The sequence below is a fragment of the Pelodiscus sinensis genome, chromosome 11 (genome assembly GCF_052426305.1).
Source record: "Pelodiscus sinensis isolate ZL-2025 chromosome 11, ASM5242630v1, whole genome shotgun sequence".
NCBI lineage: Eukaryota > Metazoa > Chordata > Testudines > Trionychidae > Pelodiscus > Pelodiscus sinensis.
In genome coordinates this window covers 32,103,607-32,119,203 of record NC_143062.1, presented here as the reverse complement: position 1 = coordinate 32,119,203, position 15,597 = coordinate 32,103,607, and the positions used below count along the sequence as shown (strand labels likewise).

At 45.2% G+C, this 15,597-nt stretch overlaps 1 protein-coding gene across 1 annotated transcript in view; it reads right to left on the bottom strand.

Moving 5' to 3' along the window:
• Positions 1–15,597, bottom strand: part of PLXND1 (plexin D1) — a 145,465-nt gene that overhangs the window by 7,710 nt on the left and 122,158 nt on the right. Inside the window, exons 27-33 of the mRNA XM_075938737.2 lie at positions 14,677–14,833; positions 13,144–13,247; positions 11,500–11,563; positions 8,810–8,844; positions 6,566–6,670; positions 4,905–5,068; positions 2,451–2,598 (exon numbers count right to left, since the gene is read on the bottom strand). Of these exons, the coding sequence (XP_075794852.2) occupies positions 2,451–2,598; positions 4,905–5,068; positions 6,566–6,670; positions 8,810–8,844; positions 11,500–11,563; positions 13,144–13,247; positions 14,677–14,833 (777 nt within the window). The remainder of the gene's footprint in view (positions 1–2,450; positions 2,599–4,904; positions 5,069–6,565; positions 6,671–8,809; positions 8,845–11,499; positions 11,564–13,143; positions 13,248–14,676; positions 14,834–15,597) is intronic.

Here is a 15,597-nt window from a genome sequence, read left to right as displayed (position 1 = left end):
TCATTAGATCTTCCTCCAGTATTAAATCTCTCCCAGTAAAGGCTTCCTGATGCTTTTAATTTAGGTGGAATGCTCTGCCCTGACACCCAGCCCCCCACGGGGCGTGCTCTGCGTCACACACTGCAACATGAGGACATGATTTACAGCACTCACTCATAAAACTTATTTATGTCAGGAAGTTTCAAATGTCAACACCAAACTCAGCGGAGCCAAAGGGAGGACTATAAAGCACACACACAAAACCTCTCTTCCATACAGCTGCCTGAGCTATGGGGTTTGAGGGTGATGTGAGTTACATGGGGGTAAAATGAGTAGCCGTAAGCGGAGAATCAGGCCCATACTTTCTAGAGAAGAAGTGGGTTGTGCCCACAAAAACTCATACCACCATCTATATTTTTTGTTAGTCTCTAAGGTGCTACAACAGGAACACTCGTTGTTTTTAATTTTTCTAAAGTTACAGACTAACATGGCTACCCCTCTGAGGCTTTCTAGACCTCTGTATACTTATTGTCTGGTTCTTGAGTCTTTACTTCCATGATTTCAATTAAACTGTTTATGGGATAAAGAGACTCAGGATTAAGCCCATAAAGACCAATAACTGTTGAGAGGGTAGCCTCAGCAACATAAAATCTAGAGAGGAAGCCAGATGCTTAGGTCTGACTCAAATCTTCCTCAAATCAAGAGCAAGTCCACTGAAGTCAATGGTGTTACAGCAGGGTAAAACTACTGCAACCGAGTGGAATCAGATGCCTAGCTACTACGGTGACTGGCATATTCAAAATAGTTAGGGTAGAACTAAACTGATTAATCTTATGTGCACTGATAGCACCTAAATCAGCCTCCTTTAAGGGCAAAAAATACTCTCTTAGCTTCACGCAGTGGTAGATTTACATAATCGGAGTCCTGCTCACCTGTACAAACCATGACACATAGCTTTTAGTTTTGCAGAACTGAAAATGACCCTGTCTTGGAAACACCAACAGAACTTAATAAAGAATGGTTGCTTTTCTGTAGTGTGGTTGAACTGCCTATAGACCAGAATACCCTATGACAGCCATCCTAGAAATCAAATAAATGGATTGGATGCTTTTAAGGGCAGGGACTGTGTTTTTGTATGTGCTTGTACATCTCTTAGTATTATGGGAGCTGATCCTAATTGCTGACTACTACCGTCGTAAAAATAAATAAGACCTGATCCTGCAAACAATTAAACGTGCTTAAAACAGACATCAATGTCCCTGCTTGTGTGTAAAATAAAGCACATATGTAACTGTTTGTCAGGCTTGGGCTAAACAAATAATCTCTCTGTGTGTCATGTTTTCCCCTCTATTAGGTTTCATATTTGTTTGGTTCCACAGGAGTTTTCAATGCAGGACAAACAACAGCTCATGCTGTTGGACTGAGCAACATAGACATTTTGTTTTATGAATGCTGGCTTGTGTGCTACAGGCAGGATGAGAGCCTCATCCTCACAGCACTGATACAACATCCAATCTGTCCAAAGAGCTTTACACAAGTGGATTTGTTAGCCCTTTAAATCCTGCGGTAGGTTAATATTATCATCTCCATTTAACGGCCGGGAAGTCTGAGTAGTTAAAGCCTAAATTCTCCAAAGTGCAAGTGAACTGCCACACAGCCCTCGCCTGCTGATTCTGTGAGCATAGATCTATTTGTACCCAACCCTGACACTGCACGCCAGTCAGAGGTGTGCACAAAGAGGAGCACACACAGGTAGTGTGTGCACCCTCAGTAGGGGGAAGCGAGCTCCTTGCCCCTCCCTTTCCCTGCTCCCCCGTTGTTAAGGGCTTGATTCTTCTCTGTCTTCCAGCAGGCTCATTCAGGAATCGCTCTGCTGAAGTCACTGAAGTTGAACTGTTGTGAGATGAGAATTCCACTTTCATTGGAAGTGGCATTCAAGTTTTTGTTCTGATTCTGCAGGCCAGGAGCTGGTGCAGAGCCTCTGCATGGGACTCTCACATGGGGCTAGCATGTAAAACTGGGATTTAGATTGGAGACGCCCTGAGACTCGGAGTGTCAGTATGCCAGGTTTGGTAAGGACCCATCTGTCATCAGCCATTAGGGCAGCCATAATTAACACATGTACTGTCATAAACCCATTTCTCTCCCATTCTTCAAAATACGCAGGGTGATGGTTGTTTCTCGGTTTGAGCTTTTATCCTGTTGGGCTAAGCAATTTCCTTTAAGAATGGGAACAATATACCGGGCAGCCCACCACCTGGTCTACTGTGTAAGTCTAGAAGAAGGATCCAGAATATTCCAGTCACTATTCAGGCCTCAGTTTCCTTCACTTCCCAGATGTTAGCTCCCACCTTGCCTATCATTCTGGCATGCCTACAATAACACAATCCCACTACTCAATCTCAAACCTTGTCAGACCAACCCTGAGCAGAGAGTGAGGTGAAGGGAAAGCTCCATCGGCAGATCTGTACCTTGCCCAGCTGTAGGTCGGAGATGGAACAGGCATCGATGAAGGCCTGGGCTATGACGGAGAGACAGGCGTCTATGTGGTCGGTCTTGTCAATGTCAAAGACAAACTGAGGATTCTTCAGAATGTTGACCCAAAACCTCAGAGGTAGGCTGTGAGGGAAAGCATCAGAAACAGACTGGCTGAGTGTCGTCCTTCCCAAATCACTCCACAGTGATTTGAGAAAAAACAAAAAAAACAAAAAAAAAAAAAACCAACCCGGACAGGAGGATGGAGGAAAAAAAGAAAAAGGGAAAAATACGGAGCCAAGATTGTTATATTATTGTTACTATTCCTTGCCATGCCTTGCCCTGGCTAGAAGGGGCAGGCATGTGTCTCACAGATGAGGGGGTGTTTCCCGTAGGGTGAAGTGTGAGGCTCAGGCATGGAGTACACATGAGAATCCCTACCTAGGTCTGATGGCTGCATTACACATCAAGCACTGCATCATCCATGAAAGGTCCCTGTGCTTGTACCTGTAAATTTAAACCTAACTTCATCCGAGTGGTGCTGATGCCTACCCATCCATCCTAGTGTCAAGATAACCAGGGCCAGATGGGTGGGCATGATCCTGAGAAACAACCTTTTTGTCTGACCTTCATTATGTTTTCTTTCTCTCCAACAGCCTAGCCCAGATGGGCATTGCTGTCTTGCTCTTTTCTGTCATTTCCACCCCGTCTTCCCGGCACCTTTGTGGCGGTTATTCCGGTACTGGGGAGAGCGCCCTGCAAACACAACTTGCCACAAAACAGCTACAGGACAGCAGAACAGTGCAAACTTCTCTCTCTCCCTGCTCCCGCCCAGCTTAATTGGACTAGTTACATGGCTCATGTGTTCCTTGCTTTGCTGCTGAGGCTGCCAGCTCAGGTGCCAACAAGGATGGAGAGGCCTGCTCATGAGGAATTGTACTGAGACCACCAAACAGAACTCCAAGCATCTGATGGCAACAACTCCAATTTGGACTGGATTAGAACCATCAGCCAAGGAGGGAGAATGTTTGTAGCCCATTAGCCCACTATCTATTGGTGCATCAAAAACCTGAAAATAAAATTTCCACACCCTAAACCAAACTATTATGCTAATTTGCATTTCTACTGATCTTCCCTCCCACAGCATGTTTTTAAATTCTATGAGTTCAGGCTGGAACAGCTGGTCCCATTGCAGCAACTTCAACACCAGCTGCCTCTCTCTTCTGAGAGGTGCTGAGACTCAGCTAAGGGACAGAGGTAAAAGGTGCAAAAAGGAGGACTGAAAAACAGTGGGGACAGAAAGCTAGCAATATTGCCACCTTTTCTCCCTAGTTCTCCCTGCTCCCCTTCTGTTCAGATGGCTGAACCTCCTTCAAGTTTTTCCCCTATTTCTGTCTCACCCCTCTGTCTCTTTCCTCATTTGTGCGTTCCACAGTCTTCCTTATTACTCTGGCCTCAGCTCTTTGCTTTTCTGCTAGCTCAGTGCTGCCAACTCTTGTCAGAGCTGTCTCACAATATATGGTGTTCTTCTTGAAGTGCCAGGTCTAGGAGTCATGTAACGATGCCAGAATCAGAATAGTCGTTTAAAAAAGAGAAACTTTCTAGCCTTCCCGGATGCAGAGAGAAGGTTGAAAATGTGACCCAAATAAAGAAAAGATCAAACAAGCAGAACCCAAATGTATTGCTTTGAAAATCTCATGATTTTTAAGACAATTTCATGACTTTTTGTCAGCAGACTCAGAATTTCTGAATACCTGAGGTTGGCAATATTGCTAGCTTTGTGTCCCATCTGCTCCTCTGCTTTTTTGTCCCTCTTTATGTCTCTCCTATTCCTCTGTCCCTTAGGGTATGTTTATACTACATGCCTCTGCCAACAGAGGCATGTAAATTAGACTACCCGACATAGTCAATGAAGTGGGGATTTAAATATCCCCCGCTTCATTCAAATAAAAATGGCCGCTGCATTGTGCCGACTCAGCTGATTGTCGGCACAACGCGGCAGTCAAGACGCGGATCGGTCAACAGGTAAAGCCGTTGTCGACCGATCCCTTATGCCTTATGAAAAGAGGTTTACAGGATCGGTCGACAACGGCTTTCCCTGTCGACCGAACCGCGTCATGACTGCCGCGTTCTGCCGACAATCAGCTGAGCTGGCACAACGCTTCGGCCATTTTTATTTTAATGAAGCGGGGGATATTTAAATCCTCGCTTCATTGACTATGTCAGGTAGTCTAATTTACATGCCTCTGTCGGCAGAGGCATGTAGTCTAGACATACCCTTAGAGTGCTTGATGGGGAAGAAACGGAGAGCAGAGGGTACCACTAAGTTCTGTATTCATTGCCTGCTTTCTGCCTTATCACTCTAAGGATTATTTCTGGGCCCTGGGGCTTTGCATCTACTTGTCCTGTGAGTTGGAAAAGAAGAAAATAATGGGTCTCGTTTCCCAAACCTGTTAGTTTTCCAAATGTGCAAAGTGTCAGGGTCAGAGATCCCTCTTTTCTCCGCTTGCTCCTCCAGGAAGTCAAAGAAATACTTGATAGCCACAGGTGGCTTGTCCTCTCGCATACAGAGAATGGCTTTGAACAGATCATCCAGGAACTTCTGCAGCGTGCCCTAGGGAACAAGTGCACATAGCATTGGCCAAGGTGAAGCAGCAACAACTAACACAAAGTTACTATTTGGAGGAGACTTTTCTGCCAGTTTAGTAAACTGAGGGAGGGAGGGGATGCAAAATGGAGAGGGAAAGGCTGGTTTTGCACTTGGTGATATAATTAGCTCTAGTTTGGATTTAATTTCTTTTGGCACAGAAATGGGTTGGTTTTTTTACTGCTGGGATCTCAGAGCACATCTGTGATTGTTCTGCACAGTAAATAGAAAACTAGAGCTTGTGGGCCAGTCTGATGATCTCTGCTCCAGCTCTACATCACACTGGGATTAAAGATGGACTTGAGCCCAAACCCTGGATCCACACACCCTTGGAGTGTAGGGAAGTTCCAAATGGAATTCAGACTGAACCAACACTCTTCTCCCTCCGCCCCGCCCTGATCTGAACATCCCCAACTGTGGGGAAGTCTATGCCCAAATCTTAATTTGTGCTTGAGCTTCTGTACTGGCCCAAATCCTTTCCTGAGTGCACAGGCCAGGCCAGGCCAGGCCGGAGGCAGGCAAGGTGTGGTTTCATGAGGCAGACTACCAGCTAGAATGCAAGAGAAAACAGGTCTGTTTATGTCTAGCAGTCTCAGCAAAGAATCCTTCTTATATTTAATACTTGAAGATTTACCTGGCATTGCTCTGGTCCTTAACTCAATTAATTTTTGTTTTCCTTCGTTTCAGTCATTGCTCTGGTGTGGGGCTGGGGATGAGGGGTTCAGTATGCAGGCTACCCCAGGGAGAGAGGACAACTCCAGCCTTCTCTCACTGCAGCAGCTTGGGGCCAGATGACAAATGCCTCTCCATGGCAGCTGCAACTCCTGCAGGCAAAGGCAGGTGCATGTCCCCTGGCTGGGGGAGGTTCAGGTTTGTCTGCTCCCTGCACTCCTCAGTCAGAGTGAGGAATGCAGCAAACTGTGCACTTTCCCCCTTGATCTGTGACAAAGGGGAACAGCCAGCAATGTTCCTGTATGAATTGGGGGGAGGAGCTTCAGCCCCACTTGTCCTCCTGAAGGGTGCCTAGGGGTGGGAGGCTCAGGGCTGGGGCAGTCCCAGATGGGCGTGGAGGAAGGCGTGCCTGGTAATTATCTGTCTCTTTTCTGTATGGTTGGATGAGAAGCAATCCCATTCTGGGCACATCCCATTTTCTTGGCACAACCAAACACTGACCTTGCTTTAAGTTCTGAAAAGAGGAAGCTGTATACCAAATTTGGTGGTCCTAACTCTTACCATTTAGGAGGAGTTCTTGAACAGAAAGACAGACAGACAAACTCTCTACGACATACAGTAGATGGCAGAGTCCCATCGCTTTTCTACAGTGAGGGATTCAATAGAGCCAATCTCTCCTCATGGCATAACGTAACCTTGCTTAAAAATAACAAGTCACATTGTATGGAGAGCTACGGACAGAAATCCTGTTTCCCATAAACTAAGTTCTCACTCTGTGCCAGCTTCTCTTACCTTTGTAGATAGTAACCTGGTCAAGTAGATTTCAGGTAGGACTTTTTTCCTATGGCTCTGTCTATGGGACTTCTTATGTTCAATCAGTTCATCGGTTGGAAGAACCTGAGTCAATGCAAAAAATGCTCATTAGATCTGCTTTTGGGATATCTTCTTTTTTTCAAAAACAGGCTTTTTTAAAGGGATGTTGCCAACACATAATTTATACATTAAAAAAAACATTATGTATGCTGCTGAATACACAATTAGAGTGGTTAAAATTGAAGAAAACCTTACAGATCAAGCTGACATTTTGCTATTTATGCCTTTTATTTCTCTTAAGTCGGATAATGACAATGAACAATCAATTTCATTTTGGTGTTTGGTCTGTTTCAATTCCTGAATTCCCCTCAGTACTGCTGTAATTTGGGATACCAGCAACACAAGGCCAGGCTTCCACTGAAAAGCAGGACATCTTAAAAAATGGGAAAAGCACAAAAACATCGTTTGTTTTTTTAACAAGTCCCGTGCGATGTTCAAAACAAAATCTAATCGTTCCATTGCTCAGATCATTGAATTAGTGCCCTAGCAGGTCACCAATGTACCACTTCTGAGTATATTTTATGTGCCTTTTCACCCTCACTCTCTCTTCTCCCAGAGTGCTCTGTATTTTTTATTTGAGCATATGAATTTAGCATGGAAAGACATGAAGCTCATAAAATATTTCCTAATATTGAAATACCCATTTCCCCCTTATAACTTTTAAAAGTACATCATTTCAGACTGCCGTCTAAACATTAACTGGTAAATCCTCTCTATCCCACTGAAACGGGTGAGCAATAGCATTTATTTATTAAATGGCTTGCCCAAGGCTTCACAGGGACTCAGTAGCAAAGCTGGGATTAGGTGTCAGGCATTTCTCTCCTGGCTTCTGGCTCAGTCCATGCTGTTGTTCTGAACTCTCTAATGGTAGTGGGCAGCTAAAGCAGGCTACAGAAGATCTCTGCTCCACTGCCATGATGGTAAGACTGTCGCATAAGCAGCCTCTCTACCCCTCCACTGATTTCTCTGAAGGGGAGGTATCATGGGGAACCACCATCGCATTGAATGTAGTGAAAAGAGTTTCCTCGGCCACTGTCTCTATCACAGATAGTACTTCAGCCCCATGGAACTGGATTACGTTCACATAATCAAGGCTGAAAGAAGATTCTCTCCTCTTTCATCATGTACATGGAAAGATCTGGGTCCAAAAGCAGAAATATCATAATAATATAGTCACATGGGAAATGATTCTCCTCCCCTATCAGAATTTCCTACCATTGGAAATTACCTATCCCTACTTTGGAATGTAACTCTTTGGGTCAGATCTTAGCTGGCGTCCACTGAAACAGCTCCATCGATAACACTGTAACTGAACTGATTTAGGCCAGATGAAGATCTCTTGCTATAACAATTTATGATCGGGCAACAGAACTGAACAGTTGGAATCATTCTGTATGGCAGAAACAACTTCCTTGTAAAGATTAAGTTGATAGGCTTGCAGGGAACTCTGTTTTTTGAAACATCCCCAACTAGCAGGGTTTTGCTTTTCCCGTATCAGTTAATTGGCAGCCATCAGAAAGGTGAAATATGTTTGAGACTATGATCAAGATTAAGATGAAAACTGAACTCTCTCTGCCAAACATACCGTATGTTCAAGTATGACTTTCTTACACAAACAATGTAGTAATCACAAGGGGTTCAGCCAACCCCCTGGGCAGGTCTGATCACCGGCCAACAAGCTAGCGGGGTGACAAATGCATCTGCCTGCATTTACTGTACATATGGAACGCATTGCTAGCTTTGCCTTTGACACACACACACACACACACACACAAACCCTCTGCACAGCATTACTGCCCTTGGAGTGCACATTAATACATTGCTGCAAGGCAGACTCATTCCATAATAATTGTGCATTGCAAATTCCATTGGGCCAGGCCTCCTTCCCACCCACCACACTTCTCTAAGTAATTCTTTTCCCAGCCACAAGACAGGGCTCCAGGGAAGTTGTTGTTGGGATTTGCATGCACTGATTGTCTTTTCCTTAAGTGATCAGTAACTCCTTGCTCAGACAATTTCCTGGTGAGACAGTCTAGTTCTCAAATAGACATTTCCTATAAAGGAAATAGGAGATGGGAGAGAACAGGTGAAGTAACTTCTTGGAGACACCCTTGGCCACACACAAGTCATTTGCTTTGATTGCTTTTGGAATGGGATACTTACTAAATGAAAGTACTTTTCAGTATCCAAGTCCTTCACTAGAAAACATAAAGAAAAACAGATTAGCTAAGTTTGCCATATTGCAGCCCAGACAACTTCATTCAGCATCATTTAATGGAAAAGTTTGGATATATGGATGTTGTATTTTGGGGGAGGAGCAGCAAAGACAACACTTAGTGATGCCTCTATGAGGCACTTTAGCATTCCTGATAGGGTCTCTGTGATGTTGGTATTTAACCCATTTGACAGATGGGGAAACTGAGGTAGAAAGGCACAGTAACTTGCCTGAAGACAGTGTCAGAACCAGCATTATAACTTTTGAGTTGTTAAGTTATAGACTCATAGTCTCATAGACTTTAAGGTCAGAAGGGACCATTTCGATCATCTAGTCTGGCCCCCTCCACAATGCAGGCCACAGAATCTCACCCACTGTAGACAGACCCTCTGAGTGGCTGGCATCTGGAAGGGAGGGCTGTTGCTTCAGCTGCTCTCTAAACTTGCTCTTGCATTACAGTGCAACATTTTTCCTCCACTCCAACCAATACAACCTTCTTCCCTGCTCCAAACAATGTAAATGATCTTCAACATACTTGTGGCTTAAAGTGCTCTCAAAGGCAAATGACAGTGGGACTGTGCCATTTTTAATTGTTAACCAGGCATGAAGGCCTGAACAAATTGGCAGCTTTTAAACTTTATTTTTGATTCTTTCTTCATATGAAATTCTTGTCTACCCTGCCTTTGCTGAATGACTCTCTGCAGCACCTGAGAACTAGAGAGATGCTGGCATTAAGGGTATGTCTACAGAGAAGCGTTATTTTGGAATAACTACCGTTATTCTGAAATAACAAAAGAGCATGTCTACACTACAAGCCCTTATTTCAACATAATGTTGAGCTGGAGGACTTCTCACTCTGACTCTTGGTAACCCTCATTGCATGAGGAGTAAGGGAAGTCAAAGGAAGAGTTTTCTTCCTTCTACTTCCTGTTGTGTAGACAGCGCCAAAAGTCAAAATAAGTTATTTCAACTTAAGCTATGCAACTGATGTAGCTGAAGTTGTGTAGCTTATTCCAACTTTAGCCCTGCTGTGTAGATGTACCCTAAAAGAGACTGACCCTGAATAATTGAGAGGGGAGGGGATCGTGGATTAGAAAGTATCAAAATAACGTGCTATTTTGAGACATCCCTTAACCCTCATGGAATGAGGTTTACTGGGATGCCTAAATAGTACACCCGTTATTTCAAAAAAAATTTTAAATAATGGGTGGCTTATGTAGACAAGGGGTAGCTATTTTATAGCCAAAAGGACACAAAATCAATTGTTTTTCCTTTTAAAAGTGACCTATAAAACATTTAGTGTTGGAATGAAAATTCTGGAAATTCATTTCAAGATGTCAAAGTGACACACAAGGATCAACCATAAAACCTTGGTATACCACACAAACACCACTCAGACAGCTAAAAGCTCTTCTCGCCTGTGCCCGATGTGAAGCTTTCAGCAGAAATTGGGAACTGGGCTGACACAACACTGAACAGCAGCCATTCAAGCACAAAGAGTGACAAATGGGCCTATTCAGCAGCATTGATGGAAATGACCTCATGCCGTCCCGCCTGATGACCAACGTATTATTCCTATTATATTCTCAGCAGTCTCTGGTCCTGGTCGTCCCCCACCCAGCTGTGCCAAAATACTGCAGAAACACTGCTCCCAGCTCTTTGAATCCCCTCCCCCTTTTTTGTTCAGACTGTTGGCCGCCACACAGAGAATGTCATGCACTGCAGTCAATAGAGCACTAAGTGTTTCTGCTCTGTCCTTCTGTCTCTTTGTCTAGCCATCAATTCTGGCTGAGGGTGCTGCTCCATTCATATATAAATGGCAGGATTCAGCCACACACGGTCATATAGTATAAGCATTCTGTGACCAGCTGAAGACATTTGGGACTTGTTGTATCCCCGTAGCAAAGAATCCAATGGAAAAGAGGGAGTGTTTAAGAGCTGATTGTTCGTTCTATAAACATTTGCCATAATTCCATGGGTGCGTCTTCATTGAATGTTAGGCACAGTTTAATAACATGGCCCCACTGGGCAAAGACAAGCTTTCCTGGAAGACCAACTGGAAATCCTGCCCAAGATCTGATTGTTTGCAAAGGATACAATGAGCTATTCTATTATCAAAGGCTCACTTAGAAGTAGCCAGGGCACTGCCTAGCAAAGCTGAGATTGCACTACAACGGTGGGGTCAAATCTTAAGTTTTTACTCCCACTGAGGTTCCCCCTAGGCTCTGGGTCCCAATGGGAATCACAGCTCAACAGCCTGCCATGTTGTGCAGAAAAGAGACATATGAAGCTGAAATTGAGGACAACCAGCACTGGGGCTGCAGGCATCTCAGAAATATCCGCCCTGTGTACTGATGGGACCTGCCCATGTGTTTACAGCATTCCCAGGCACAGAGGAGGTGTATCATAAGCTGAAGTTGATTATCCTCACTGCTTGAATGCTTGATGCATTTCTGGGAATGACACTCCAGGAATGAAGGGAACTACAGTATTCTTCTACCCAACCATGAAAGGGTTAACCCCACACTCAGTGAGAGGTCTGAAATGCAGTCTGCAGGCTCTCTGCATCTCTTCTCCCAGCTCTAAAAATAAAGGTCACCTGTGCAATGACTGTGAAAGAGACAGAAAAGCAAATTACCTCGACTTAGTGTGTTGTCCTTCTTATCCGACAAGCTCATTGCCAGAGAGGCACCTTCAGGAATCTGAGGGGGACGAGAAGAACAAAGGAAAGGGATGTTCAGGAAGGCTTGGATCTACAGCTAAGTCACCTAGCTCTGTACCTGGGGTCGCCTTGTCCTGCTAACGCAGGAGTGTCTGAGTAGCAAACATTAACTGCCACACTCAAAATGGCAACCTTGCAGAAAAAATGCCCCAATGTTAGCCCAAGATTTAAATGCCTAACTCCCAATATCTCAATGACATCAACAGGAGTCAGGCAGGCACCTAAACAATGTTCCCTCTAGCTTTTCCCAAGTGCAGAATACATTTTATGATGTGCACTGAGGCATGTTCAAATGTGCACCATGCATGCTGTTGGCTGTGGGAACTCTGCTAATCAGATGGGCAGCACCTGACTCTCTTCTGGGCAGCTGCCCAAGTACTCAGCTTACAGGGAACACTAGACCTACTGCACCTTTGAGTATCTGGTCCCTAGTGACTAATTACACAAATGCATGCCACTTTTACAGGAAGGACCATACTTCATTTCTTTCTTAAGGCTAAGAAGATTTATGGGAGTATGTACTTCGCTAGGACCCTGAAGAATTTCCTCTTGATGGCTCAATGGTTAATCTGCTAACTTCGGACTTGTGTCCAATTCTCTGCTCTGCCACCGGCCTCCTTTGCCTCAGTTTCCCATCTGAAAAATGGGGATAACAGTATGTTCCTTTTTCACTGAACACCTTAAAGACAGCAATGTGCTCCAATACTATTGCACTGGAGACCATATAAGTATCTCAGATACATAAATGGTTCCAGACATCATGGTGATGGGCACCTCAGATTTATGTATTAAAGTAACAACACATCAGATTATTCAAAAGAAAAGAAAATGACTTTTCACTTTTAGATTCTAAGGAAGAATGCCATCACATTTTGATTGTCAGTTCTTCGGGGCAGGGACAGCCATTTTGTTTTGTTTTTGTACAGCTTCTAACACCATAGGGGCCTGGTCTATGTGCTACCCCAGTAACAATAATAGTATTGTTTCAGTTTTGGTTTTCCATACACTGTGTTTTCCATGCATTCTGTTGCAAACCAGGACTGAAATAAAAAAATCCAATAAAAACTCCAGTTTTCATTTAATTCTAAAAGTTAAAAGAGGAAAGAAAATATCTCTGTTCAGATTCAGAATCACATGTATTGTACATTGGGCTTCAGTCCCCAGCCAGCATCACTTTAAGTGGAATGCTCGGTTACAAAAACAAACAGCTCCTATTTGTGGGTCAGAGCCTGCTCTCAGGACAGTGATTGGCAACTCTGTCACCAATTTCAGTGGAAGCAGGGAATGATGTTAATCAGCATGGATGGTGGCCATTGGGAATAGGAGCCTTTTATATTGTCAGTAATAACTTGTTTTTCATGAAGAGCATTTAATTAATCTCAATGTGTTGCAATATTAATGAGTTTCTCGCCAGGGCAGATGTCTGTTCCCCGGAAGCTCTCATGGAGCTATGGCAACCTTCCTGCTTGTCTCTGTTAATCCTTCTTGGAAAGGGAATGTCCCTGAGGACAGACTGGCTGGAAGGAAAGGAAACCCTTCTGTGAGCATTTGCAGTTTTACCTTGTAGTGGGCTAAAGTGTTGAGCTTCTTTCTGCCATCCTCCACCACTGAAGTGTCATCGAGGTCCCGCAGGACGTAGCTGTCTGTGCTTGTGGCAAACCATTCTAAATACAGAGTAGGGAGTTAATGCAAAGCCAGCCTGAGCAGGACACGTGCAATTTGTGCTGACATGCTACATTCAGTGTAGAGAACAGGTGTTTGGAGGTTTGGGGGCTCTGCTGTGCCATGTGATTGGAACACAGATGCTTCTCACAAGCCTGCAGAAGGAAAACTTTCAGGACTAACTGGAGAAGCAGGAAGTGCAATGTCCTGGTTTAAGGCCAAGAGTATGAACTGGGGCTGAGCCCACACTGGACTGTATGGTGTTGAGAAGGTGCAGAGGTTTCTGACCATATCCCCAGGTGCTCAAAGACACTTCAAGTGTGTGCCTCTATCAGTCCCTATTTGGCAAACATTCTGCACTGCACACAGTATTCTGACCCGCCCCCTGCAGTGCACAAGAGGGAAGGCTGTGTGGTATGGGCAGAGAATGGGAATTTCTATGGCTAGGCTTCATTTTACCAGATCCCAGGCCCCAAATGCCAGCCTGCATTAGCCAATGGAGAAAAAGCAAAGATTTCCATTGCTTCTGCAGAATTGCCTGGAGACACGTACCAGGGTCATCAACTAGAGGTGAGCAGGGTGAGTGGCAGGATTGCTACTTGGTGCAGAGTTTCCTTTCTGAATGGGCATTGCTTCGCATGGTGCGTGTCACCCCTCCTTGGAAAGAAAATGTCCCTCAGGAGGGACGATCAGTGACACTGAATTCCAGTGGCCTTGTAATCTCCTCCTTCATTCTCCCCTCACTGAGCGCACTGGCTCAATATGGCCACAGCACCATTCCAAGTCAATCGGGAGGGGGAACTGGGACAGGCCTAGGCCAACGATTAACAAAGAGCTGATCAGGGCACAGCTGTTTCCTAACTTTCCCCTTCATTGTTAGGGCCTGGCTCACACCTGACTCCCCAGAAAAAGAGATGGCCTGTAGGAAGAGTAAGGAAATGTCTGAGCCTATGCCCGGACTGGTGTCCATGGGCATATTCAGAGGTGCCACTGAGGTGGTGAATGTTACCCATTAGTATGCAGATACAAGTGTCTGTAATTAAGTGAAAAGCAGCCTAAGCTGGGCTGAGCAATACACACAGGGACCAGAAGACAGGAGGGCAGGGTTTAAGAAGGTGCAAGTTAAAGTACCTCTCCTCTGTCCTAGGCTTTTCTCCTGCCTACTTGCTGTGTATGTACCACCACCTTAACTGTCCTCACTCCCTAACGTACAGCACCGCACTTTAGTCACACCAATTGGAATCTGGCCCTCTGCGTGCTTCCCAGGGATCACTGTTCCCAAGAACTGGCTCTACCCTCTCTGGGCATGGCCCCTGTCCCTCCCCCGATCCCAGAGCAGACGGCTGCTCTTCCTGACTGCGGGCACCACGCTGTGCACAGTGAACTCCTTCAAATCAAGACTGGTATTTCTCAAGGAAAAGGTGTCTTTACCAAGGTCGACATCTTCTACTCTTGGCCACTGGGAGTACGGGACATTCTTGCAAAAAGCTTCAAGGATCTTCTCTTTAACTTGACTAAGAGTGTCTGTGTCCATGACCCGAACACTCAGGGAGTCCATGCCGCAGCCTTGGAAAGACACATTGAGGTTCTGTGGGGAGAGGCAGAGTTAGGGTTGGGGTGATCCCCAGGATGGGGATGTTTCACAATGGTCTGCTGGTTCCCAAGGACAGAGGGAGGTTGCAGAGCACATACAGTTTTTACTGGTACATTCCATGCATCGTGCTCTAGAAATTCCACTGAACAAAACCTCTGTCTGAGTCTCAGTGCTGGTGAAAGATGCTGATTTACAGCCTTGGAAACTGAGGGCCCCTATTCATTCACAGAGCTGGGGGTACATGAGGAGCAAAGCTTCCTCCACCCTGCCCTGCTAAAGGGCTTAGCCTTGCCCTGCAGGGACCACCTCTAAGGGCGAGAAGAGCATTCAGTGTCGGTGGTGCACTTATGTCCTTGGATCCTCCACTGAGACGGGAGACAGTCAATTCCCATTGTTGTGGCTTCCCCCAATGCTATGAATGGAATCCCTCAGCTTCATAAAGGTTTTGTTGTATCAGACGTTGAGCCAAGTTCAGTAGTGGGGTAAGTGGAGGCACTGACATGGGAGTCGATGACGCTGCGCTACCTTGTGGAAAGGGTAAATTGGCCCATTGTGCATGACATTGAGAAAACTGTCACATCAGGACAACAAAAGTGACGGCTCTCTTCTGGGAGAACAGGACAGTGTGGAGAAAATCCTGCCCTCCTCTGTTTGGGGAAGCTACCAACCGAGTCAAAGGAAGAGCAACAAAGCTCAGGTTCTGAGTGTCCGGTCACATCACTCCTCCCAACACAAGGCGGACTGATCCAGTGTTGCAA